General features: G+C 57.0%; 3 protein-coding genes across 17 annotated transcripts in view; all 3 read right to left on the bottom strand.

The window, feature by feature from the left end:
- The window catches only part of CNOT1 (CCR4-NOT transcription complex subunit 1), a 59,961-nt gene extending 57,643 nt beyond the window's left edge, over positions 1-2,318 (bottom strand). For 6 of the 13 annotated variants that reach the window (XM_074840179.1, XM_074840186.1, XM_074840185.1 and 3 more), the window contains exon 1: positions 2,147-2,318. The gene's annotated coding sequence lies outside the window, so the exon portion shown is untranslated. Of the gene's footprint in view, positions 1-1,719; positions 1,818-2,146 lie in introns of those variants that run through there. The other 7 variants (XM_074840188.1, XM_074840184.1, XM_074840189.1 and 4 more) reach the window with 2 other exon arrangements.
- A 1,073-nt stretch (positions 2,319-3,391) lies between these two features.
- Positions 3,392-11,219, bottom strand: SLC38A7 (solute carrier family 38 member 7). Of its 3 annotated transcripts, none has more exons than XM_074840224.1 (11): positions 11,143-11,219; positions 9,553-9,970; positions 9,151-9,349; positions 8,918-9,062; positions 8,101-8,199; positions 7,304-7,361; positions 6,657-6,771; positions 6,287-6,434; positions 6,003-6,202; positions 5,685-5,739; positions 3,392-5,593 (listed from the first exon to the last, which is right to left on the bottom strand). In XM_074840224.1, exons 2-11 carry the CDS (start codon positions 9,817-9,819, stop codon positions 5,491-5,493), a joined length of 1,389 nt encoding a protein of 462 aa, XP_074696325.1. In that variant the 5' UTR covers positions 9,820-9,970; positions 11,143-11,219; the 3' UTR covers positions 3,392-5,490. The 3 variants fall into 3 exon arrangements, with proteins under 3 accessions (XP_074696325.1, XP_074696326.1, XP_074696327.1); XM_074840225.1 differs by lacking the exon at positions 11,143-11,219 and adding an exon at positions 10,092-11,091; XM_074840226.1 differs by lacking the exons at positions 5,685-5,739; positions 6,003-6,202; positions 6,287-6,434; positions 11,143-11,219 and having other exon boundaries at positions 9,553-11,093.
- A 1,330-nt stretch (positions 11,220-12,549) lies between these two features.
- Positions 12,550-24,415, bottom strand: GOT2 (glutamic-oxaloacetic transaminase 2). The gene is made up of 10 exons (XM_074840229.1): positions 24,285-24,415; positions 19,085-19,241; positions 17,509-17,637; positions 17,089-17,148; positions 16,806-16,967; positions 16,510-16,614; positions 15,442-15,592; positions 15,017-15,182; positions 13,886-14,036; positions 12,550-13,396 (listed from the first exon to the last, which is right to left on the bottom strand). The coding sequence occupies exons 1-10, from the start codon at positions 24,413-24,415 to the stop codon at positions 13,274-13,276; spliced, it is 1,335 nt and encodes a 444-aa protein (XP_074696330.1). The 3' UTR covers positions 12,550-13,273.
- Positions 24,416-25,346: the final 931 nt, after the last annotated feature.

The raw sequence follows: 25,346 nt of genomic DNA, 5'->3' as shown, positions 1-25,346 counted from the left end.
TAATCCGATTAATTTGACTGGTTCAAATTTAGGTGTTTACACATAGAAAAGCCACCTGAACACTCCACATACTGGAAAACTGCACACAATTCCAGTCAACTGGAAGCCACGATGCTGATTAGACACAGTAACTTTAGTTTACAGAGAGCAGCTGAACTAAGCACCTATGTTTGTTCCCATACAGTAAGGCCAGTTAAGTGTCAGGTTTGGAACCTACCTCAGATATATCAGGCATGCATCAATCATGACATGGCCACTTCAGGCATTTTCACATCTCAACTAGGATAGTTTACAAAAAAAACCCCAGCTCTCACTTCCCACTTTCCCTTCAGTCAAACACTGCAGGATAAAGTTTCTGTTGGAGGGAAATGAAGGAAATTTAGGGACCTGTTCTCAAAGACTTCATGCTGTTTTCCAATGCAAAAAACTGTTAAATGCTGTTTCAAAAGGCAAAGGAGAACTGCGGTATTCATAATAGTAGGGATGGTTATAGAACAAAAGAGAAATCTGGCGAAAATAGTGATGTCCTCAGTCATGATTCTTAGTAATAAGAATTCCCGACACTATTTAGTAATGACCCATCACGGGGTCACAAAACATCACTGTCCACTTTTCCTAAGTTACGTTTGCACGCTCTCTTCCACTTATTCAATTGAACAGCCATTTCAGCATCAGTTAAAAATGAACTAAATTCTAGGAGCGCTATGCTAGAAGGATAAACAGGATCAGGCACTTCTCTAAAGAGGAGAGACAGGTAGATAGCAAGCTTGCTCTAAGTTCGGTTTGGGGACACCAGGCCAATAGGACCACCAGCAAACTTAAAAAGTGTAAGAGCAGAAAAAACAAGACAAGTCTAGAAAGGCCAAACAAGTCTATCGCCAGCTAAGTTTGTTTCCTGTTTTTAAGACCAGTCACCTCGCCCAGACTCATCCTGCCTATAATTTTAGTCAATGCCAATGTAGTTACCTTAGAAACAGGAAACACTTAAGTTGTGTGCACTAAGAATGACTTGTCAGGTGTCATACCTGTTCTGCTACCCACTTTAAAAAAATGTTCCAGGGAGACCAGATGACAAGCTTCCTTCTAACAAGTGGGATTCAGAAACAGACAGTCTAAGCTCCTGACATATCAACAGAAAATCATCTCACTTCTGTTGTAAATACAGTCCAAACTGTTCGCGGTTTGTTGAAATTAAACTATGATTGCTCATGACTGAAGAGAGCACAGTACTACTTTGAGTTAGAGAACTGTTTCAAAGGAACTATTTCTAACAATACAGCATCTGTCAAAACAGCCAACTGTTGCTATTTCTAGTTTTGAAATAAGCAAGTCCATTTTACTGGGCAGCGTGTTCTTAAGTGGAGTACAGCATTGAGAAGCATTTCTTCCATGTGGTCTGCAGGAAGGTTATGTCACCGCCTTGTTTACTATAGCTCATTGTTTACAGGTTTCTTGTTTTCTTTGGGTAAGTCACAACAATGTCGATCTTCCAAAGAGGCCACAGAGCCAAGCTCAGGGGTAGGCCCAGCACCGGCCACTTTCCGAGTCTCTCAGAGCTCCACCTGTCACGATCAACGCTACAAAAGCGGACGGGGAAGAGAAACGAAAACAGCTCAAAACCTGAAGACTTCCATGCCACCTCAAAACGACCACCGTTCAGCCTGCCGCCGCCGGAGCCTTCCTCCCCGCCCCGACAGCCGCAGGCGGCAATCCACAGACCTGAAAACACTCACGGCTCCCGCCCCGAGCCGTGACCGGCCCGCACCGAGGCAAAGCCCTTCAAAGTTTGCTCGGCTGCTCCTCCTGTCGATCGGACGCCGACTGAAAAAACAGGCGGCGGCGAAGAGGTGAGGGCCGGGCCGGGGAGCGGCGCAGGCCTGGCCGGGCTGCGGGGGCTCCGCAGGCGGCCCCACACGCACCCCGGAAACGGCGGGCCCGGCGGGCTCCCTCTACCGGCCCCGCCACCTCCTGCCCCCCACCCCCCGCGCCCCGGCGCGGCCTGCACCACCGCCCGCCACCCCCGCGGCCAGACCGCGGCTGCGACCCCCGCCGCCCCAGAGACTCCGGTGCTCCTACAGCTCCCCTCCCCCCGCAGCCCACCGGCGGGGCGCTCGGGGCTCTGCCCGGCACGGCGGGTGACGCTCACCTCAAGGGGCGTAGGGGGGGGGCGGAGCGGGACGCCGGGCTGGGGCCGCTCGCGCTTTTATCCTCTCGCCTCCGCCGTTTCGCTACAAAATGGCGGACGGGGTCGCGCGCTCACGTCGCGGCCTTTCCCCTCCCCCGTCCCCTCGCGGCACGCCAGCGGGGGGGGGCAGCGGGGGCGCGGGTGGGCGGGGCGCCCGCCGAGCCTCCCGTCCCCCTGGCGTGGCGCTCGCCCAATCGGAGCGCAGGACCGCGCGCGACCTGCCCAATCAGCGCAGCACGACCTCTGGGGGACGTTCTGCCGTCCTCCCCCCGCCCTTGCCCGGGAGACAGCGCCGCGCGCCCATTGGCCGAGAGCTCCCGGAGGCCTTCCCACCGCTTTGGCCAATCAGCGCTTGGCAGAGCTCTCGCTCTACGCATGCGCACCAGCGGCCGACCAATGAGCGCGGGGCGCTGCGCTGAGGCGGGGCGGGAAGGGGAAGTGGCGGGGAGCGCCAAAGGGCCCGCGGAGTCATGGCGGGGCGGGGGGGTGCCCCTCCCCGAGTGGTGCGGTCCGCCCCGCCGGGCTGCTCCCCCCTTCCCGGCAGTGGTACGGGCCTAGGCGCTGAAGCGAGTTCCCCCGCGCTGCCTTGGTGCGGTCCGGAGCGCTGCCTGTGGCACCCCCCCCCTTCCCAGTGCGGTGGTACGGCCCGGGCGCTGCATCGCCGCAACATGGCGGCGCGTCCTCTGGAGCGCTGCAGGGCGGGGGGGTGCGGTGTGTGGGGCGGCCTCACACACCGCACCCCCGTGCCCTGCAGCGCCCCAGCCTCCCCCCAGGCGCCATTTCGCCCTGAAATCCCCCCTTCATTTACACGCTCCCGGCTTGCCGGCCTGGCCCTGAAGAGGGACCCCCTCAGCCCCCCAGAGCGGGGGTCGCCACCCGGGCCCCAAAACCCCAGAGCGGCCCCTTCCCACCCGCCTCACCCACCCTGCTCCCACCTTCCAACCTCAGGGCGCCAACGCTGGGATCGGGACCCCAGGACCTCCCCTGACCTGGGTGCGACCGGGCTATGAGGGCCTGAGGAAGGCGATGAGGAAGACCTCTGGCAGGGGACTCGCCGCCGGCCACCCTGAGGTTAGCGCCAAAACCCACCCCCGTCCACCTCAAAGAGCGCTGGGCTGGTGTTTCGGGAGACGGCTTTGTCCCCATGTCCCACCTGGGAGCTTCTCCCACCCTCAGCCCCACAGAAACCATCTTGTGCTGGCCCAGTGCACGTACCATGTTACTTTTATTGAATCGAGGTCCCACCGCTTTCTGCATGTAGAAAATACATTTAAAAAGGCCGGTGTTCGTAAACAGTCAGGGGAGCAGTAAGGCAAACAGAGAAACGGCCACAGCACCTCTGTACCCTGCCTGCCCTCAGCCACATGGACCCGCTGGGGGGGGATTGAAAGAGCCCAGCAGCTCCCCGGGTGACAATCAAAGATGTGGGACCCTGTGTTTGCCCCCACTTTGGCCGTGGGACCTCCTCGTGCCCAGCTCACCTTCGGGAAAGCCAGAGCCACAAAACCCACCGGGTACCAAACACCTCTCCATCTATGGGCACTGAAAGGCATCTCGGTGTTGGCATCTGCTGAGCCTTCAGCGTCTCTGCTGGGCTCCACGGGAGGTGGCTCTGTGCTCCCCACATCCAGAAGCGGTCTGCAGGGTCGGGTGGTGGTGGGGTGAGCAGCCTCTTCTTTATGCCAAGGGGTCCCCCAAACCCCAGCGCCTGCTCTCAGGCAGGAGCCAGGCAAAGGGGCTCAGGAGGCAGCCGTTGCCATACGAATGGAGGGTTTGCTGGAGCCTGGTTTTGTCAAAAGTTGAGGGCAGGGAGGTTGGAGGTACTTTGGGGAGGAGGCAGGAGGGACTCGTGCCTTCACAGGGTCCCTCAAACATTCATGCTGTGCTTCTCCTCCTCCTTCTTCACCCAGGTCTCCCCATCTCATCCTGAGGAGCATCGGGGAGGTCCCTATTTCCCCAGAGCAGGTGTTGGTAGGGAAAGACCAAATGTTTCCACGTGGGGAGGTGCCCACATGCTGTCCTCCCACCCACTGGTCGCAGAGGGAGAGAGCCATGGTGAGACGTACAGAAGCAAACTGTGGTTCACCTTCCCAGCATGACAGCCTGGGCTGCTTCTAGAAGATGCAGAAGGAGCAAAGCCAGGCGGTGCACAAAGCTGGGTTGGACCCTCATCACCAAAGCAGCAATAGATACACATGAATTCCTCCCTCCCCCAGGGTTTTAGAAGCCAAACAAGGAACAAGGGAACTCAAAGACTGAACAAGAAGAGTTTGCTGATGAGGTTTAACTCCCTCAATCGAATCTGCAGCTGGGGGGAACTGTTCAACCCAGAGAAAGCAAAAGTGAAACTATCCTCCAGACAGGCAATGGAGGGACAGCCCAGAGCAACATCAGCCACAGAGAGTGTAAACAACCAAGGGAACAATATAAAACGGATTAATAATGACTGCTTTATCCCCAAATCATCCCTTAAAACCTACACCTGGCCCAGTGCCATTCCCTGGACACCTCCTGGAGGAACAGGATTGGAAACTGGGGGAAAAGCTTTGCTCTAGCGTAGTGTCTCCAGTAGGTTGATGCAGTCACAGCACCTTCTCTAGTAAATGAGCAACTCCTGTCAGGGGAAACGTTGCACTGGTGTGTCCCTACATCGGGGTTGTCCTGATCCTCAAAAAAAAAAGAAAAAAAATCAGGCTGAAGGTGACGGTCCCACTTTGTAACAGAAAGTCCAACCAGGCAGAGGGAGATGTAAGGGCGAGAGGTCGGTGAGATGAGCCACAGGAAAGCAGAGTTCAAACCAAAACAAACACTGACACAGAAGAGGACTACGGGGATGTCGCCCTGCCTGATAAACATGATTACTAGTTCCCTTTATGCAAGACACACTGTCTTCCTTCAACATTGGGAGAAGGAGTTTAACTGTGGAGAGGAGCTCCACCAGCACAGGGGTACACAGGTGAGAGCAGCATGCCTTCGCAAACCCCAGCCGCGACCCCTTAGTGATGTCTAAGGTAGTGATGTCTACCCCAGAAGGGCAGAAAGGGCTTCACCTGGACTACAGGTCCCCTTGTAGAGATGCTCTGGCTTCACCAGGGAGTCAGGGCTGAGAGGAGAAGCCTGACTGCCTGGTACGTTAAGACAATGAGATACAAACCACCACGGGGCTCTTCAGCCAAGCCCCAGATTACAACACTCCTCTTGGATCTTCCCAACACACCAATGTGTTTTCTCCCCGCTTCCCTTTGGTCCTAGGGGAAATCTGTATCCCCTCAGCAGCAGCAGCGCAGTCCAGCCTGGAGGAGGAGTCAGGCTGTGAGATCCACAAAGATGGCGTTGGCAGTGGTCTGTCCAAAGATGAAGGCTCCAAGGGTGACCATGAACACCCCGTAGCTGACCTGGGCCCACCAGCTGCAGATGCGGGAGGACAGGGCGTGTTTAGAGGGACCTTCACTCCAATAGCCACAGGGGAAGGGGTGAGAGAGGAAGATGTTTCAGTTACCTGATTGCTCTGGTTTCTTGGATCTCAGAGAGCTTGGCTTGAATCAGGCAGAGCCCTGAAAGGCAGGGGAGGCAAGTTAGACCCAGATGAGGACTGTCCCCTGGGGACTGAGGAGACACCCCACAAGCCAGGGAGCCACACTCCCTGTTATGGAACAGAGAGTCCAGTCAAATAGTTGGGCTGCTGACCGACCTCACACCACACTTCTGTCCTTTTCTAAAGACCTCCTGGTCCCTGCATCTCCATCCTGCTCCCTCCCTCTTCAAGACACAAGGCCAAGATAGCTCCGCTGGCCCCTGAGCACCCCAGGATGCCCACCTGGGAAGACGAAGATGAAGCAGGCGGCCAAGCCTCCAATGACAGAGATGACTTTGCCGATGTCAGGGATGAAGAGAGCCAGGAGGAGGGTCAGGAGGAACCAGCTGACGGTCTGAAGCAGGCGCCTCCTCCGCTCCCGAACCACGTCCTCCTCCACCGTCACCCCGGTGTAGCGAAGCCAGAGACCCTCCAAGACAGCCCTGTGGGCACAGACGCAGGGCAGGGGGGTCTCCCTGCGCTGCCCCTCCTGCCCACACCATCCCCTGCCTCCTCCCAGCGCTCACCGGCCACAGAAGTGCAGGATGGGGTAGGATGTCAGCACGCAGAGGATGATGAAGGCCCGGGCGAGGGCAACGGGGATGTCGTTGGAGGGGTAGGACAGCAAGATGTCCTGCTCCACACCGGCCCCAAAGGTCAGGAAGCCGCAGACGCCTGCCAGAAGGGGAGCAGTCAGCAGGGGATGGGGACAAGCCTCCTGCACGTGTGTTTGAGGGACCTGACTTGATTATGGCACAGGGCACATGGCAGCAGGGGTTAGACGGACTCCCCTCCCTTCCCGTTCTGTCCCTCTGCTGACCGGAGGGTCCCTGCCCTCCTGAAGCTCACAGCCCCTCCAAGGACCGTGCCACACTTACACAGTGTCCCCTTGCTCACCAGTGCCCGTGTAGACGAAGAGAGCGATCACCATGGCCGCCGTCACCACTGCCCCCCAGGTCTTCACCTCCGGCTGCTTCATGCTGTTAAAGACGGGCACGCTGCTCACGTGGCACTGCCAGGGACACAGAGAGAGAGCAGGGACATGCGATGGGCTGAGCCGGAGTCACGGGGACCCATGTGGGATGTCACACATGATATCACAGAATCACAGAATCATCTCGGTTGGAAAAGACCTTGAAGCTCCTCCAGTCCAACCATGAACCTCACACTGACCGTTCCCAACTCCACCAGATCCCTCAGCGCTGGGTCAACCCAACTCTTCAACCCCTCCAGGGATGGGGACTCCCCCCCTGCCCTGGGCAGCCCAAAGTTTGTCATGATATTGTGATCCTCCAGGTTTGTTGCTGGAGAAGAAAAGCAGGGGGGGACAGGCTGCCCTGGACTTCCAAGCTGGGGCAAAATTGATCCATCTCCATCCAGGACTGGTGAGATGTTAAACTGGCTTCCACCCCCTCGCAAAGCCACACGGTGAGCACACGGGGAGGGTTCTGACTGAACACCCAGAGGAGCATCCCTGGACCATGCTGGTTCCCCACCCAGGCAGCCGCAGGGCGGGAAGGGGAGCGCCGGGCTCGTGGCCTTACCTGGAACCCAAAGCAGATGGTGGGCATGGCATTGAAGACGGCTGTCCAGGTGGAGGGGCTGGCGGGAGAGAAACACCCACCTGTCACATCAGGGCCCCCCATGCCCCCCACCCATTGTCCCAGGGGAGGATGAGCTGGGGGTGCTCAGTGATGGGCTTTCTCCTCTGCTGTTACTGCGTCCCCCCATGCAGGACAATACCTTTGCACAGAGCAAGGTTTTCCTGGCACCTGGCACTCCCTGAAGACCAGGGCCTTTCACCGAGACAGAACCAACCAAAATTGAGGACTTACAAAAATAAAAGTATCAGTAAAAACATAAGAATCTACTGGGCAGTGCCCAAAACCAGTCTAAACTTTGCTCTGGCCTAAAATTCCTGCAACTGGGTCCATAAATGTCCCCAAATTGTGAGGGAAGGGATTAGCCACAGGGGCTGTGCTGGCCAAAATCATCCTGAAATAGACATGGTCCTGGTTGCTGGGGGAGCACAAACACTGCACGGGGAACCCTAGGCCTGGCTGTGTCACAGCTCAGAGTCAATCACCTCTCCCCAAAACCTGCGATGGAGCTGTGGGGACCTCCAAGAGGTATTTTTCAACCCCTTTACCACCTGCTCCTCTGAAACGTGCAGAGATGCAGCCACTTGGGAGCTTCTGGCAGCGACAGGCAGTGTCCCTGGCCCCAGGGATGGGACTCGTGAAGGATTTGTCCCCAGCCTTTGCAGCCCTTGCTCCTGCACCCCTGCCTGGCTCTGCAGTGCTGTGATGGCCACTGTCAGCATCGTGTCTGCTGCACTCACCTGGTGGGGATCTCCACAGGCACCAGCTCCTTGTCAGGCCAGATGTACTTGATGATAATGACTGCAGTGACGTACCAGGTGCCAATCACGCTTAGGGAGCTGCAAGAGGGGACAGGAGACCGTCAGCGTGCTGCCTTCCTGCTCTGTGAAGGGTTTCCTCCCAGCCTCTCCAGCCCCATCTTCCTTCCTGCACAGCCCAGGCCACCCCACTCCTCCCCATCAGGACCACCCCTGTTCTCCCTTCCCACGGGAATATGCCAGGCACTGTCACCCGCTGTCCTCAGAGCAAATGCCAACACAATTCCACTGTGCTCTGTGAGTGGCAGGCCTGCCAGCAAGGGGATGGGCTGGGATTTGGGCAGGAGAAAGAGGTGAGTGTTCAAGAAGTGACACTCCTCAGTAGCCCTGGTCCAGCTCCAGCAGCCAGGTTACACCAGGACACTTGGTGGAGCAGGGCTGGCCTGCAGACTACCTGGCCCCAGGACCCTTCCTGGCTCTCTGCCGGGTGGCCAACTCCAAGGACAGGGGACAACGCAGTTGAAAGCAGCTCTCCCTGCTTCCTCCAGCCAGCAGAAGGGAGGGACACAAGCCCCAGACTATGACACTGTGGCTGCACAGCAGCTCCTCTGCTTTCCCAGATGGAGAAACTGAGGCATGGGAAGGCAGAGGAGGAGATGTCCAACCCCTCAGGGGCGAGCAGGCAGATACGGCGCTAGAACCACGGCTAGTTTCCGCTCCCCATCCCCTGGGACCATCCTTAGGTGGGTGCTGGCTGGCCCACCCCAGCTCCCAGCCCCAGAGGGCTCTCCCCACCCACCTGGCGTATTTTTGGAAGCCGATCTCCTTGGGGATGGACAGGGGCAGGATGAGGAGGAAGGCGGTGATGCTGATGGTGAACTTGCGGTCTGTGTACCAGCGGCTGCTCCCAGCTCCCTCAGGCTCCGTCACCAGAGCAGCAATGACTGTGGGGACAACCGGGGCCGTCAGGTTGTCCCCTTCCAGCCGAAGGGACAGCAACTGGTTAATTTTTCCCCCGTGGGACACACTTACTCTTGTCCTCCTGGTCTCCGATGATGATGAGGAAAGCGATGCAGGTGCCAAAGGTGTAGATGGCGATGGCCACCTCGCACAGCACGCCAGGCACCTTCCCGCAGACGGCCCACACAACCTCCTGGTAGGTCCGCTCGTTGCTGGCCTGCGAGCAGTACGCCAGGATGACCAAGCCTCCAATGATGAAGATCAACATGCACTGGGGTGGGGAAGAGACAGGGAGGGAACACTGAGGCAACAGGGTGATGAGGTCCCGAAAGCCACCCTGGGCAGCCTTCCCCGAAGTCACTGAGCATCTCTGGCGCGCTGCACCCAATAGGGCATCTTCCCAGGAGCTCTACATGTCCCCCCATGTCCCCTCCCAGGGTGGGGCAGGGGACTGTCCCTTCCCCACCCTCTCACCATCTGCAGCGCGATGCCCGCAGCCACGCCGCCGGCCATGCTGAAGGCGGCGGGGAAGTTGAGCAGCCCAGCCCCGAGGGCAGCGTTGACCACGATGAAGACAGCTCCCAAAGCCGACGTGGCCCCCAGCCCGTTTCCTTGGCTCTCTCCACTTTTCGGCACCGTCTCCACGCTGGGGCTCTGCAGGAGCCTGGCCCGTTCCCCGGCGTCGGCGCTCCACTCCCAGTCCTTGTAGTCGCTGTTGATGCTCCCGGTGCCCTGAGCCATTGTCTCTCCTAAGGTGGCACACGCCACCGTCCACGTCCCACTAGCGCTCCTGCACCCGCCTCAGCCGGCTGCCTCGAGGAGGAACCTCTGCCAGCGCTGGCTCCATCAGGCTGGGACTGCAGCAGCACGGGGGTCAGCCACGTCACTGCTCCTAGAAGAAGGACATGTGTTAATTAACGTACGTTAACAAGGGACAACCTGGGCATCAGATGGGCGCAGAGAGGAAATGAGTTCCCCGGGTCTCCGCACACAGCACACAGGTGTCCTCACACCAGCAGAGATACGGAAGAATTCGCCTCTCATCCCCCGAATCCAGGGCAAGGTCACCGCTGCCGTTGGACGGGGGGCTGAGCCCCGGTCGCGGGGCTGGGGAGCTGCAGCCTCACAGCAGGACTTGCCTGTCTGCAGGCACAAGACCCAAGCGTCACAGCTCGCTTCCTAATTTCCAACCCCAATTCCTGCAAGCTCTGCAAGAACCGCTGCGCACGTGCTCCCGGGTAAAGGTCAGGACGGGGCTCAACGGGAACGACCCACACGGGCAGCAGAAACACTGTGTCCCCGGGAAAAGCAGGACCGGCCCCTTCCAGTGCACCTCCAGGGTGAGCACCAGCACAGGATGTCTCAGGAGCTTTTGGACCTGAAGACCTGGTGTTTCCAGCACTGCAGCCCTTGCAGGTTGGACAGCCCAGATTTCATGCCAGTGCCTCCGAGCTGAAGGAGATCAACCCTGGCAACCTGGCAGGGCTTCGCAGGGACCTGCACAGCCAAGGGAAATATTTTTTCAAGGGAAATATCTTTTTTCCCTAGATGACATCTCCAGAGACTCTTCCTGCCCAGCACACCCTTGGCTTCTAGGCTGTTTAAACCCCGTGCTTGTGCTATGAATCCTCCTCAGAGATTTCTGGGGAAGGGGAAAAATCCCGCAGGGCTGCAGAGGGGAAGAGGAAAGGCAGCCCCTCTCACCCGGGGGTGGGGGACAGGGGACAGGTCCCACGTCCCCAGACCGGTGGGTCGGCTTTGGCCGAAGCCCCCGCCCGGCCGAGGGAGGGGGTCGATGCTTCTCTCCCACGGCCGGAGGAGGATGCCGCAGGCTTCCCCGCTGTCCTTTCACCCCAGGCAAAGCCACCACGCCGGTGACAACCAGAGGCCCCGAGAGCAGCCGCTTCTCCCAGGGTGACTCGACAGACCCGCGGCCCCACGCCCGCCCCGCTCCCGGGGCAGCAAGGCCCGGAGCTGGTGACGGTCACCCCGCGTTGACCGGGGGACGCCGTTGCCCCCCCCCCCCTCCGCCCCGTGTCCCCGCCGTGTCCCGGCCCCACTCACCGGGCGACGGGAGCCCCGTTCCGCTCCGGCCCCGGCCCCGGGCCCGGCTCGGCGGCGGCGCGGCGGCGGCACCGCCCTGCCCGCTGCACGCCGGGGGTTGTAGTCCGCCCCCGGCCCGCCCCGCCGCCCCTGCCCGCGTCTCGGCCGGGAAGCGATGCCCAGCCCCGGGGAAGCGGTGCCCAGCCCCGGGGAAGCGGCTCCCCCCGCGGGAGGACCGGCCCCGCGCACCCCAACCCCGCCGCGCCGCAGCCCGAGCCGGAGGGACCGGCGGGCAAGGACAGCGAGAGAAGGCAAGGCTGTGCTCCAGCTCTACTTTTATTGTAACAGAGAAGGGGCAGCAGAAAGGCCTAACGCGAGGTAAAAAGGCTGCCCGCAACCAGGAGAGGCGGGAGGAGGCGGCTCCAGAGCCACGCAGAACCGGGGAGCACAGCACGGGAAGCCGCAGCGCCGTGGGGCAGCACCGCCGGCGGCAGGAGCAGCGCGGAAAGCGGTTGATTGCACAAATCGGAGCAAGCAGCGGCTGTGGGCAGCGGGCCATGTAAACAATCGGTGTAGTTCAAGTGCAAACCGTCTCGTCGGGGAGCAGCGGGACGTTCCAGCCCGCCTCAGCCAGCACAAGCGGCTCCTTCTCTGCCGGCAAGCACGGCCACGGGCCTGTCCCGGCTCCCAGGAGGACACGGCTGCTTCGGGAAGAAACAAGGACTGCTCTGCGAAATGCCCTGGGATGGCTGCGAAGGGGAAAGCTCCCCCAGACTCGGGGGTGACCCCTCAGGTCCCCCCTGGGGAGGCACCTTTGCCTGCTGCGAGGAGAAACTCCGCCAGTCTCCGGTGGCCGGGCACAGGGGCTTGGGGAACTTGCACTCTCCCAGCAACACCAACATTCAACCCCGAAGGCTTCATTTTCAGCTCTGAGACACCAAGTCCCACCCCGGGCAGCCTCAGCTTACACCCACCCGTGCTCTTGGGGCACACAGGTGGGACCCCTCTGCGTGGGATTCTCAGATTTAGGGTTTCACTGGCCATACAAGATCCCCTGTGCTGGCACGTCCCTGAGCGGGAATGTTTGGGGCATGGAAGGGACAGGATGAAGCTGTGTGATGACAAGAGGAAGTCCCCAGCTCGACACAGCCACACACCAGTTTATGTGGATTAAAAACCAGAGTCCAGTGACTCAGAGGACCTCACAGACTCTCAGTTTAGGACAGAATGTTTTTTGAGTCATCAGCTCTCAAGACTTTCCCTCCCATTTTCTAGTGTCACCAGAAATTCAGCTGAACAGAGGCAGATGAGAGGGACACCCCGCACCCCCATGTGAGCTTATGGCTTTGGGACACCCACAGAGACTCTGCTTCACAGGGAGGGCTGCTGGGGTTGGTACAGGAACGGGCAGAGGCAGAGACCAACAGAGCAGTTTTCAGAGGTTCTTATTGGGGGAGTGAGAAATGGTTTCACCTCAGGGCACAGGAGTGACGTCAGGAGAACGAGGCGACGTGGGCCCACCCCACACACCAATGCCACTGTGAATTACACCTGAAAGGAGACTCCCAGATGGAAAGAGCAAAGCCAACAGTGGAGCGGATTTTAGTAGCGAGAAGTCCTCTGAGCTGGTTGTTGGAGAGCAGCTTTGGTGCTGCCCAGTCCCAGGCCAGCCGGGTGGAGGACGGAGCCTGCTGGCAGCAGGGCCTGGCTGAGGAGGCATCAGGGGTGCACCTGAGCAGCCCTCCCACCCAGCCCACCCAGCTCCTCGCCCGCTGCCACTTAGGCCAGCGGCCAACAGCCTCAACAAAAGCCTTTTCATGAAGAAATGAGCGTGGGGAAGCCTTTGGTGCCTGCGCTGGTAGGATGGCAGCGCGAAGCAGTCGCTCCCTCCAGCGCAGATGGGTGCTGGGGCGGATGGAGAAAGGATGGACAGCAGGGGAGAACGGCTGTGACGAGCAGGAGCCACCAATGACGTCCCCGCTCCACAACGCAGGGCAGTTTTGACTAGGCTTCTACAACAACTCATCTACAAGATACATTCAGCAGCGGCGTCAAGTGTTGTGGTTGGAAATATTCTGCTTGTTTCCTTTCCCTCCCCATCTTCAACCGGTGGGGAAGGGAAAGCCACCAGCTCCAGAGCACACCTTTGTCTTTACTTTGTGACTTGATGGATGGCATGAGCCAGGTAACCTACATTGCCTGACGTAACTCCCGCCACAGAGATTCGTCCGTCCTTTGTCATATAGATGGAGAACTCCTTGATCAGCCGCTCCACCTGGCGTGAAAGAGCAGAGTTCAAACCGCAGGCCAACCTCCACTCTTGTTAGCAGAGTGCAAATTTACCCAGCTTGCCAGAACTGAAAGCAAACTGGGTGCCAGCAGACACGGCATCCCGCTCCCTGCAGAGCCAGCAGCGCACCCTGTAAACCAGGAGATGCTGCTCGGCTCTCGGGTGACACACAAACACTGCAGATGTCCAGCCAGGAGTCACCTCACTTGAGCTGACCTTTAAGGTCACCCCAGAGCAGCACCAAGTGACTGCTTCCTTTGACAGATAAGCAGGCTAGGTCTGCTTTCAACCTCCACAAGCACAGCAGGGAACAGAGCAAGACCTGGGTCCCCATGATGCTCCAGTGCTGAGGGCTTGGAGGATGTTCCTCCTGGAGGAAGAACTGCTGATGAGGGCTCATTTTGGCACCTGCAGTCAAGCTCTTACTGACAAGGACTGTGAATGACACCTCGAGACCACAGGAACTGTGCTTACCTGCTCAGGCTTCAGCCCCGTGAAGCAGAACATGCCGATCTGGTCAGTGATGTGCTGCCAGTTGTGGGAGGATCCCTCTTTCTTGAGGTTGGACACCAGCTGATTCCGCATGCTGATGATGCGGTCAGCCATGCCCTTCACCTCCACGAGCCTGAGAAGCCAACCCAGGAACTGCTCAGAGCAGGGCTGGCACACACCAACGCTGCTCCCCGCCCTGCAACTACCAGGAAGCAACCCTCTCCACCTGGAAGGGCCTCATACCCCCAAAACACGGGGGATGCAGATGAGCAAAGACCAGAGTGCGTGAACCTGGAGCAGCTGGGGAGCTGCTTCTTCCTCCTGGTACCAGAAGGTGACTTATTTATTTATTCCATAGCTGTTGGACACTACTACAAGAGTATCAGCATCTCTCACTTCTGAAAGCTGTGGGTGAGTAGGAGGCCTCATGGCAGCACTGCCCAAACCCAGATAAAATAATATTTGCAGATAAACAAAGAGTGCAGGGGTACCTCCTAGCACAGGCAGACACCCCTGCTCCAGGGCAGCACAGCTAGGAGACGTCTCTGCTGGGCCCTGGATCAGGCACAAGCGCCAGCCTGCCAAAGGAACAGCTCCTGGCAAAGCCACAACACACAGCCAGGCTTTGTTCTGCCAGGCCAGCTGGCGGCAGGGACTTGACACCCAGGGGCTGGGAGAGCAGCACAGGCTGACGCCAGGAAGCAGGCTTAGGGCATAAGGGTTACATTCCTGGGTCTTATTCTCAGGGGGCTTACGCTTCCACTTCCCTCACGTGAGACATGCTACATGGCTACAATGCCTCAAGTCAGTCTTTTCCACTTCTTGGATAGGCAGCTCCTGCAGCCCTCAATCCTAGGGGAGCTTTATCTCCTCCTTTACAGTGTTTTCTGCCTTGGTAACACAAGGGAAACCTGCTTGTGTCAGGCTGGACCGATACCAGCTGATGCCAGGACACGAGCAGGGATTTCTCCAGAGGAAAGGGGTGGCACATGGTTCTGACTGCAGCCCCGAAGCTAAGAGCTGCCCACAACAGCAGCAGGCAGTAAGCACAGCACAGGGCTGCCACAGAGACCTCGCATCTCGCCGTTGTGAGCATTAGGGGTTCCCTCTTACCACTCCTTCCGTAGGTCAGGGGTGTTGAGGATGATAGAGGCAATGCGGGCTCCGTTCAGGGGTGGGTTGGAGTACATGGGGCGGATGAGGATCTTCAGCTGTGACTCGACCCTCTTGGCTTCCTCTGCATCACTGCAGATCACCGTGAAGGCACCCGCACGCTCACCTGAAAGGGGGGCAATCAGGTCCCAGCCTCTGCCCTTGGATACCCAGGGCTGGGGCAGGACTTGTCCCAAATGCCACATCGCTTTAGCATAGCCCTGGTCCCTAGAAGGGTCTCCACCAGCTCCCAGCGGGTTCTCTCTTCTGCCCTGATCAGCACTGCAGGATCAACGCAGGCAGCAGAAAAAGACACAGGCTGCTAAACCCCGGAGTCCCTCCAAGAGCCTGGATGAAACCATTTCCACACCACCTGCCCTACTCACCGTACAGCCCCATGTTCTTGGCGTAGGACTGTGACAAGACGACGTTGATGCCCTGCTCGATGAAATGCCGCACAGCCCAGGCGTCCCGGTTGATGTCCCCGCTGGCAAAGCCCTGGTAGGCCATGTCAAAGTACACGAGGAGGTTTCGTTTCTGCCAGCAAAGAGGGGAGACTGTCACAGGAGCTGAACACCCCTCCAGGAATCAGGGCAGCAGGCTGAAAAAAGCCATTGCAGGCAGCGGCGTGCTCACCTGCAAACTGTGCTCCTCCAGAAGTAGAGCTGTTCCCCTTCATTTGCCACAGCCCAAAACCCACAGCTACCCACCACACATCAAAACAGCAGGTCAAGACCCTCCCAGCGCTTTTATGGGATGTGAGGTCTGGCCCAGAAGGCAGAATTACGTTCAGCAGTAATAAATTGTTCCATTCCAGTGTCTCCTGTATTATCAGTTTCCAGGAAAACGACCTGGGAACCCTCTGGGCAGGTGCCAGCCCTCACAATGCCTCCAGGCAGATAACCCAGCCGCACTGCCCCTCGGTCAGGCGACCCGCAGCCATCTGCAGGCCCCAGAGCCCACCTTGGCATCTACCAGTTCTCAGGACGCTACTAAAGCCAGGCATCCCCAAGCCAAATTTCACTGGCTACAGCTTGGAGGAGCAGCAGGGAGGAAGAGGAGAAAGATGAAGGAAGTACCTGCACCTATCTGTTTCCAGCTGAAGCTGGTGAGGAGACACCAGACACGTGAAAGATCTTCCAGCATTTTTAATACACCAGCGCTGGGAGCCCCCCTCCAGCTATCACAGCTCACTCTTTCGACCCTTCTGTCTCATTTCAGGTCTCCCTACCCCAGCTTCCTGGGAAGGTGCCAGCAGAAAGTCTGATGGTCAGCTAGAAGCTTTATGGGTCCTTTTGTCTGGCTCCTGTCTTCAGTACAGGAACATGACACCCATCCTGGCTTCAGGGAAGGGAGTAACCTTTAGTGCAGTGAAGCCCAGATGCCACCCGTGAAAGCCCAGAGGTGTGATTTTTCCAGGAACAGCACAGTACCCCTGGGACACTACTGCTCACCTTCACCATAGCTGCCAATTCCTTCCATTGCTCCTGCCGGGGATCCACCCCGGTGGGGTTGTGAGCACAAGCATGCAAGAGGATGATGCTCTTCTCTGGAATTTTCTAAGGAAGAAGTTACAGAGAATGAATTATTAATGACATCTGAGCACTCTCCTCAGCAGCTGAGATGAGACTCTTGCCCTAGAAAGCTTAGACGAACTCTGCAAGGCTTCTAGCCTTGATTAGGCTAAAGCAAGAAGATCACCCATCTCCCCACATCAACCCCCTGCTTCCAGGCATGAAAGGCAACTCACGGAAATGTCATCCATGGCTCCAGAGAAGTCAAGGCTGCACGTCTTGGGGTCATAGTAGCGGTAAGCCTGAAGCTGCAAGCCAGCGTCACGGAAAATGGGTGTGTGATTGCCCCAGGATGGTTTGGGTAGATACACATCACGGCTAGACTTGAAGAACCGTTGCTGATCAAGAGAAAGACAGAGTGTTCAAAGAGATTGACCAGATTCAAGCAGTTAGAAAACTCCGAAGAGTCAGCTGCAGTCAAAATACATCTTTTCCTTCCACCACCAGCCAGGGACTCACCAAAAAGTTGGCTCCAATTCGCAGAGATCCAGTCCCAGAAATACCCTGCACAGTCACGTACTGCAAGGACAGAAACAAGTAGATGAGTCTGAGCAGCCAGGGTATGATACAGGGAAAGCCCAGTCACTACGTCAGCACTGGCAGAAGCACAGCAAAACGGGGACACAGGGCTGGAGGGGACTGCATGGGTTTGTGACTCCAGTTGCAGGGAGCTGGGACCCCCCGCAAGATCAAATCTGCTCCTTGGGAAGGGCTGTTTCACCCCAGCCTTCAGAGGAAGCAGTTATCCTTCGGCCTGGCAGGCCTGCACCTCAGAGGCATGAGTACCCCTGCCAGTTCTTCCACTTTTTCTGGGCACCCATGTACCAACCGTGCATCAGACAGCGCTGCCCACCCCCGGCTTCCCAGCCTGCTCCTTACCCGGCCGCTCTTGAAAGCCTCACTGTTTTCACCCAGAGCCAGTTCTGCGGATGCCCGGGTGAAATCCGCTAGCCCCGCAATGGGCAAGTACTCCTTGTCCATCTTCTTGGATGCTATCATGGCCTCCGCCTGGGAAGGAGGACACACATTCAGCAAGGAAGGCATCCCCATGGAGAGGACAGCGGACAGCTCAAGGTCACTTCACATTCGCTCGTTCAAAAGGGGCAAAGGTTGGTTTACAGAAGCTTCCTTGCAGAGATCAGGGCTCCCTCCAAGCAAGGGGCAGCAGTAAACATTTCAGGTGAAACCCTGCTTTTACCACGGGGTACAGTGCCCAGCAGCCACCAGAGCCCTCAGTGGGTGCTACCATCGGTTGAGCAGAGCCAGGAAACCTGACACTAAAGAAGAACACCACTTCCACGCCGTTACAAGTCCACACTGCTGCACAAGGACACACGTTTCCTTGCCCAAGCAGGAATTGTCCTGCAGGAAGGCGAGACTTGACTTACTGAAAGGCAGAGATTGTCTCTACACAGGGAGACACCCCAAACCAGGTAGGGTAGCAAGCCCTTTGTAGGGAATGTTATTGAACTAGATGGAGCAGGTTAAAAAAAAGTAAAATCCAGTAACTCCGGCCAATTTTGAAAGCAGCCTGTGTGAAAGGTAGCTCACCCAACCCTGAAACATGGCTCCCCCCAGCTTTGCTAATCTCTACTTCTTTCAAGCAAATCCCGCATCAGAAACCGGTCTAAGTCCTTACCTAACACAGGATCAGAGAGTGGAAGCAAGAGCAGCAGACAAGGAGCCATGCTCAGGAAAAATGTAGTGATGGAGAGATCTGGAGTGCTCTCGGAACCCTACCTGTGCTCCCAGAGCAGTGAGACAGACCCTGGCAGCATTCATATACCACCAGGAAACTTTCTGTGACAGCACCCAGGCTCCCGGTTGTGACCCAGCTGCAATACACGCTGACACAGGGAGAGCGAGGGCAAGGGATGGCTTTAAACCCCACACTGATGCACAGTGCATCCTCCCTACACCAAAGGAGCCAGTCAATACACGTGTCAGCCGCCAGCCATTTAACAGCCTACTTCTATGCTTACAGCCCGGAAAGGCTCTGTAATCCCCTCAAGGGCAGTGTCTACATCCAGCTCCCTGGGCCGGAGTTTCAGACTGGCTTATGGAGAAACTGGTAACAATGGCTCAGCAGAATTTCTAAGACTAATCCATCAAGGGGACAATGTCAACTCTTTCCTCTCATGTGGGCTGGCCCAGGGAACATCAGCCTATTCAAGAAACACCTTGAAGTTCAGAGGACAGCGGGGTTGAAGGGCTCATGGAAGTCAGCAATAAATTAAGATTTACCCAGATGGGAACAGGACACGTACTCCCTGTTTTATCCCCTACTACTCAACAGCTCTGTTGTGTCTCAAAAGCATTAGCACTGCTGTGGGAAACATCCAGCAACACTGTCCTGCTCTGTTAGAGACAAAGCTTATTCTAAGGACCAAACCTTGCTTAGACACCTTCCCCCTCCTTGGCCCCAGCCCTGCCCAGCAGCCAGCACCAGCCTCACCTTGCGAACACAGTTCAGGACGAACGGCTTCCCATTGTCATCCCGGTACGCCCCCACACCCAGATTCATCTTCTTGGAGTTGGTGTCGCGCTTGAAAGCTTCTGTCACCCCCAGGATGGGGTCGGGGGGACCCATCTCCACATGGGACCACCATGAGCTGAAAGGCAAAAAAAAAAGCAGCTAAGAATTGGGCTTCTGAAATGGCAGGGACACGCACCAACATGGCCTGAGAGAAAACCTGAAGGAAATCTTGTCTTTAAACCGCTGGAAAAGGTACAAGCAGCGCTGAGAATTATTCAGGGGAAAAAAACCTCAAGTCCTTTACGCTCCATGATCTGGCACTTCATTTTACGTTGCAGAATGGGCAAAGAGCCTCAGTTCACTGTGGCTGAAGATAACTGACTCCCTCCAAGCCATTAACATGTAGAAATGGCTCTGCTTGCCTTATTGTGCTGACACCAGAAAGGCCCCAGGAAACAGAAGTCTTAAACCCTTATGCTCTGGCCAAGTGCCATCTCTTCCCAGCCTACAGGCGGGATCACGTAGGTTAGTCCCCTCCAGGGAACCTCAGCCAGACCCAGGCAATTGCACGGAGTATGAACACACAACCTCTTCCAAACTCCTGGAAGGGCTCTTATGCATGAGAACTGATCTGCTTTTCCCGCAACACTGCCTGACCTAATGAAGATATTTCCCTTCCCTGCCCTACAAACTCTGCCTCACTTGAAGAGGGATGTTGTAGCCAAATGCCGTTTTCCTGGGAATTGCAGAGGGCAATTTCTTCCCAGTGTGACAAGCTTCAGCGTGAAGGCCCCTTCCCTTGCTGTCAAGCACGAAACCTCCCTGTGTCAGGAGGAGTTTTGTGCTCCGCTCCCCAGCAGCCGCTCTACAAACCACCTGCCTCTGCCCTGTTGGCAGGACATCCTGGAGACGGAGATGCTTTCTTAATGTCAAGGGCAGACCAGACCATGCTATAAAAAGTAACCCGTTATTCTCTCTTTGGCCATAACCCCTGCCCAGTCCCACGTCCAGGCTTTGCAGGCTTGTAGATAGTGCAAGAGAAGCGGTGTGGTGGTTTTTAACCTGCCTGGCAGAGGGCTACAGCTGTAACAGCCCCCTCCTGAAGACAGGATTGCTAAAGAAGACAACTCCACGCAGCTCTAAGCATCCTGACTCACAGCATCACACTGGCACTTACCCAGACCCCTGAGCTGGGTGGGGGACAAAGCATGCAGCACGAGTTAGATCGGGTTTATCTCCTCTGGGGCAGGATTCAGTCCTGATTGCTAAAGGAGAAGCTCCCACAGCTAATGCTGCCACATATCAGCTTTACAAAGCTTTACAGCCTAGGGAAGGCTGCCTCACGTGAAGATAACAGGCTTTCGCAACACAGGAACACTGTCCCTGGGGCTGGATCCTGCCCCAGACCATGCAGGCAGCCTGGAGCCACCCCCAGGAGAGCCAGACCTCCTGCTGAGTGTGTGGGGACAGACACAGCACATCTGAAGGCAGCAGGAGCAGGGTTAAGGAAGGTCTAACACTTTCCTCTCCACTCTGTCCCTGCTTTGGGTCTATTTAGACCCAGTTTACTCACTCCATAAACATACTTTGCGCTAGCATATGTATATAGATTGCATCTCATGGAGCCCCAAACATCATTTGTCCTCCTGACTTAACTGCTCTTCCCATCAGTACAGTACTTCCAAATAAAAAAAAAAATTCCATTTCTCCTCTTGACAGACTCCATAGAAAAAAGGGCAGCCAACAAGTACAAGGCAGAGCCACCTCAGGTAGTTTAAAAATGGAAGATGTGCTTAGCATTTTCTAGACCACTAACAAGTCTTAATTACCTCTCCGGTTAAGTACAGGATCAACTTAGAAAGGAGGATGAGTCAGTCATGCCAGCAACACACACCCTCCAGAGAGGGCCACAGGCTGCAGCCCTGCAGAGCCAACCTGAGCAGGACACGCCGAGGGGGCTGTCGGGGCAAAACCCTACTGCAGGTTCAGACACCACGCAACGCTGCTTTGGAAGAGCCCTCCCGGCACCTTCCTGGCAACGGAGGGGCAGGGGAAGAGAGAAACACTCTGCACAGGGGTGCATCCCTCTGCAGTTTACCTGGTCTAGGATTATTTTGGTATCGAGGGCTGCAGGAGCCCAGTCACCTGTTTTAAAGAGCTGCTGCTTCTGAGATGGTGACAGCACCTTCTTTCTGCCGGGCTTATCACTAAGCAGCTTACAGTTTTGGGTATTTAGGTCCCGATCCTGCAAACACTTAAGCAGGTCACTGGGCTCTAACATACTACTGCTGCAATTAACGCTGATCCTGAGGGCATTTAACTAAGCTGCAGCACTCCCGAGAGTTAAGTACTTTCATTCTGAGCTGGTCTTCCTATCGGCTTAAGGCAGCGAAGGGACTGATTTTAGGACAGATTTTCTGGTTCTCAGCTTGAAGGTTTTGAGTTGAAGGCCAAAGAAAGACTCCTCCGCCATTTCCCAGGACGTGAGCTTGCAGGGAGACAGAAGAAAAAAGTCCAGGCTGAGTTGTCCAAACACATCAGGATGCCCAAGAGATCACATAGGCAAAGCTTTCTAGACAGGGGTTTGGGAAGAAGAGATCTACTGGGGATCCGAGGCCACAAATCCTAACACACTGCTACTCTATGTTAATGTTGTCTCTGCACTGCGTTATATTTTATTCTGAGCAATTAAAAGAGCATTGGTCTTGAATAAAGGTCAAAGTTATAAACTGCACATCCTCTCTGCCAGGCTGGAGATATTTCAGTGTGGAAAACTAAACAAAGGTAAGTTTAAGCTGGGGTTGAACTACCTGAGGGATACCTGATGTAAGCCAAAGAAAACATGTTTTCCAGCTACGGCACTTGAACAGAGGTGGCCTGAGTTAGAGTTTAGATACTGAGCAGACCTGGTGTTCAAATAATCTCTGTACTCTTCAGCCAGGCTGGTCTTCTGAGCCAGTTTAACGCAAGAGCAGTGTGACAGATGGGACAGAGAACAAGGGCAGAAAAATGCACCAGGAACTGTGTAAAGCAGCAACACCCTTTAAAAACGTATGTGGAACTCATGGCCCAAGCTGCAGAGACCTAAGAGCGTGCTTATGGACTCAAGCCAAGCCCAGAAAGCAAGATTTCCTCTTGGTAGGCAAGCGTTTACAAGTCCAGTGAAGGTTTCCATTGTGAAGAGGCCAATCCATGTTCTCTGAGGTACAGCCACGTAAGATAGTGGATTTCAAAACCTCTGCCAAAGCCCCTGCAGCAGTTCTACAAGCGAGAGCAGAGCAGAGGGGCCAAAGGTGATGCTGTCCGGATACCACAGCTAAAGCAAATATTTACACAAGAACAATGCCAACAGGCTGCTCTGGCTACTACTGTCCTTTCAAGCCTAAAATTTCATTGCCCCAGTCAGCTGCAGCAATCTTCCCACCAAGCAAAGCATTTAAAATAGCTGTCTCCTTATGCATCAGAGCAGCAGACTGAGTTATCACCTTAATTAGCATTTGTGTGGTAAGGGAGCCATTTTAACCATTTCATATCTCTTCACCTCCATCCTGATCTCACAAAGACCATTCTCAGCACAGAGCAATGGTAACTGCTCCAAGCACCAGGTGAAGTTGCTGAAGATAAGGAAACAAAAACTGCTAATCACTGTTTGGCATCCCCTGCAAGGGGATAAAGAGCCACTCTTTGGGCACAACAGGGGCTGTGCACAAAGGCTCTTTACAAAAGGGAGACCTGCATCTCTTTTAGGTGACCTCAATTCAATTTGGTAATTTATAGTTTGCTGTATAACATAAGAAAAGCAAAGCTATTGCCAGTGGGCTTGCAGACCTTTCAGAGGCTCACTACAGTCCAAGTGCAGAAAGCACAAGTTCTAAATAGCTGTTCCCCAGTACCTGCTGAGAAGAGCCAGCAGGCTACCTCAGAAGCAGAGGCTGAGAGCATTCCTCTCACAGGGCAGCAAGGGGCCATGTTGGACAGAACAGGGTTAATTAATATCTAATAGTCTCCTCTATCTGCTGGAATGGGGAAATAAAACCCCACTGTTTTCCTGCTCTAAGGACTGGGAACTGTTCCTTAAAGCTTCCTGAGCCAGTATGGGCCAGGAGTCAACAGGCTCTGGGGAGCAGCAAGGCCTTGCCTGGATCCCTCAGCACGCTCTGCTCCTTGGCCAGCTGGTCATGGTGGTGTTCCCAGCCAGTGCCCGATGTCTCTCGGGTCAGCTGTACTTCGTGGAGCTGTTCTGGGGCTCCAGCTGCACCCTGCATCCTTCCATCCATCCCTCTGCTGGCTTCAGCGACAGCGGAGTCCAGAGCTGCCAGTGCAGAAGTGATTCCCCAGAAACACCCTCGCTCCCACCCATCCCGCTCACGCCAGGTTTTGCACACCTGAAGGCAGCGCTGCACACCGGCAGCACCACCCCAGCCCCATTTCACGGTGCGGGGCTCCCTTCAGCCCCACTACACGGTGCACGCCAGGCAGCAGCACCCCAGCCCCATTTCGCAGTGCGTGGGGTCCCCTTGGCTGCATCGCTCCACGGGCCCCGGCAGCAGCGCCCCTGCCCCGTTTCACAGCACGTGGGGCCCTTCATGCCCTGTTGCACAGCGCAGCCCTCAGCAGCACCCCGGCCCGTTTCTCGGTGCAGAGGGTCCCCCTGGCCCCACTGCACCCCTCCAGCAGCACCCCGACCCCATTTCTCGGTGCAGAAGGTCCCCCCGACCCCACTGCACCCCTCCAACAGCACCCCGGCCCCATTACTCGGGGCAGAGGGTCCCCCCGGCCCCATTACTCGGGGCAGAGGGTCCCCCCGGCCCCGCTTCTCGGGGCACCCCGGTTCCCCGGCCCGGTGCACACACACACGCGCCCTCCACGGCGGCTCCTCAAGGACAGGCCGGGGGTGCCGGGCCCGGCCGCAGCCAATCAGATCTCGAGGAAGCGCCGCGCGCCCCCCCCTCGCCGCGCGCCCCAGCCAATCCGCGCGCCGTCCCCCCGGCAACCCCCTTCCCCACCGCGACGTCACCGGCGGCGCCTCCAGGCTCCGCGGAGGGACACGCTTCTGCACGGCCCCCCCCTCCCCTCCCGCCTCACAGCTGCGCCCGGGCCCGGCGGCGGGAAGGCCCTTCCGCCGGCACCGGCGGGCGGTACGGGCGGTCCCGGGGGCTGAGCCGCCTCTCAGCCTCACCTGGCGCGGGCGGCGAGGCGCGGGGCGGTGAGGAGCCGGCGGGTGTGCAGCAGAGCCATGGCGGCGGCGAGCGGGCTGGCGAGCGGACACCTCACGCAGCAGCCGCCGGGCTCGCGCCCCGCCCCGCGCATGCGCCGGGCCGCCGCGACACCCGCCCCCTGGCGGCCGGGAGGGCTCGCTGCAGCCGCGCCGCCCCCCCCCTCGCTCCTGCGCTGGGCTGGGCTGGGCTGGGTGGGATACGGGGGGCTCGACTGGGACGCACTGGGCTGTACTGGGCCGTGCTGGGACGCAGAGAACTGTACTGCACCACACTAGGCTGTACAGCGCTGTGCCTCCCTGTATAGGGCTCTACAGCACCGCATGGGGCCATACAGGTCTGTATGGGGTGGTGTTGGGCCACACTGGGCTGTACTGGGCTATACAGGACTGTAATGGGGACTGTACAGCACCGTATGGGGCCATATAGGTCTCTACGGGGTGGTGTTGGGCCACACTGGGCTATACAGGACTGTAATGGACCATACTAGGCTGTACAGGGTCATACTGGGCTGTGCAGGACTGTATTGGGCCATACTGGATTGTATGTGGCTGTACAAGACTGCACTGTTCCATACTGGGCTGTACTGAGCCATATAGGGCTGTACTATAGAGGGCTGTACATATAGGGCTTAGATGATCGCACGCTTTGCTGGGTTAAAAAACTGGCTGGATGGCCAGGCCCAAAGAGTTGTGGTGAACGGAGTTAAATCCAGTTGGAGGCCAGTCACAAGTGGTGTCCCCCAGGGCTCGGTTTTGGGGCCACTCCTGTTTAACATCTTTATTGATGATCTGGACGAGGGGATCGAGTGCACCCTCAGTAAGTTTGCAGATGACACCAAGTTGGGTGGGAGTGTTGATCTGCTCGAGGGTAGGGAGGCTCTGCAGAGAGACCTGGACAGGCTGGACCGATGGGCTGAGGCCAACTGGAGGAGTTTCAATAAGGCCAAATGCCGGGTGCTGCCCTTGGGCCACAACAACCCCCAGCAGCGCTACAGGCTTGGGGAGGAGTGGCTGGAGAGCTGC

Source organism: Strix aluco, chromosome 14, assembly GCF_031877795.1.
Source record: "Strix aluco isolate bStrAlu1 chromosome 14, bStrAlu1.hap1, whole genome shotgun sequence".
Lineage (NCBI taxonomy): Eukaryota > Metazoa > Chordata > Aves > Strigiformes > Strigidae > Strix > Strix aluco.
The sequence above is the reverse complement of the archived record's forward strand: the minus strand, read 5'-3'. Positions and strand labels throughout refer to the sequence as shown.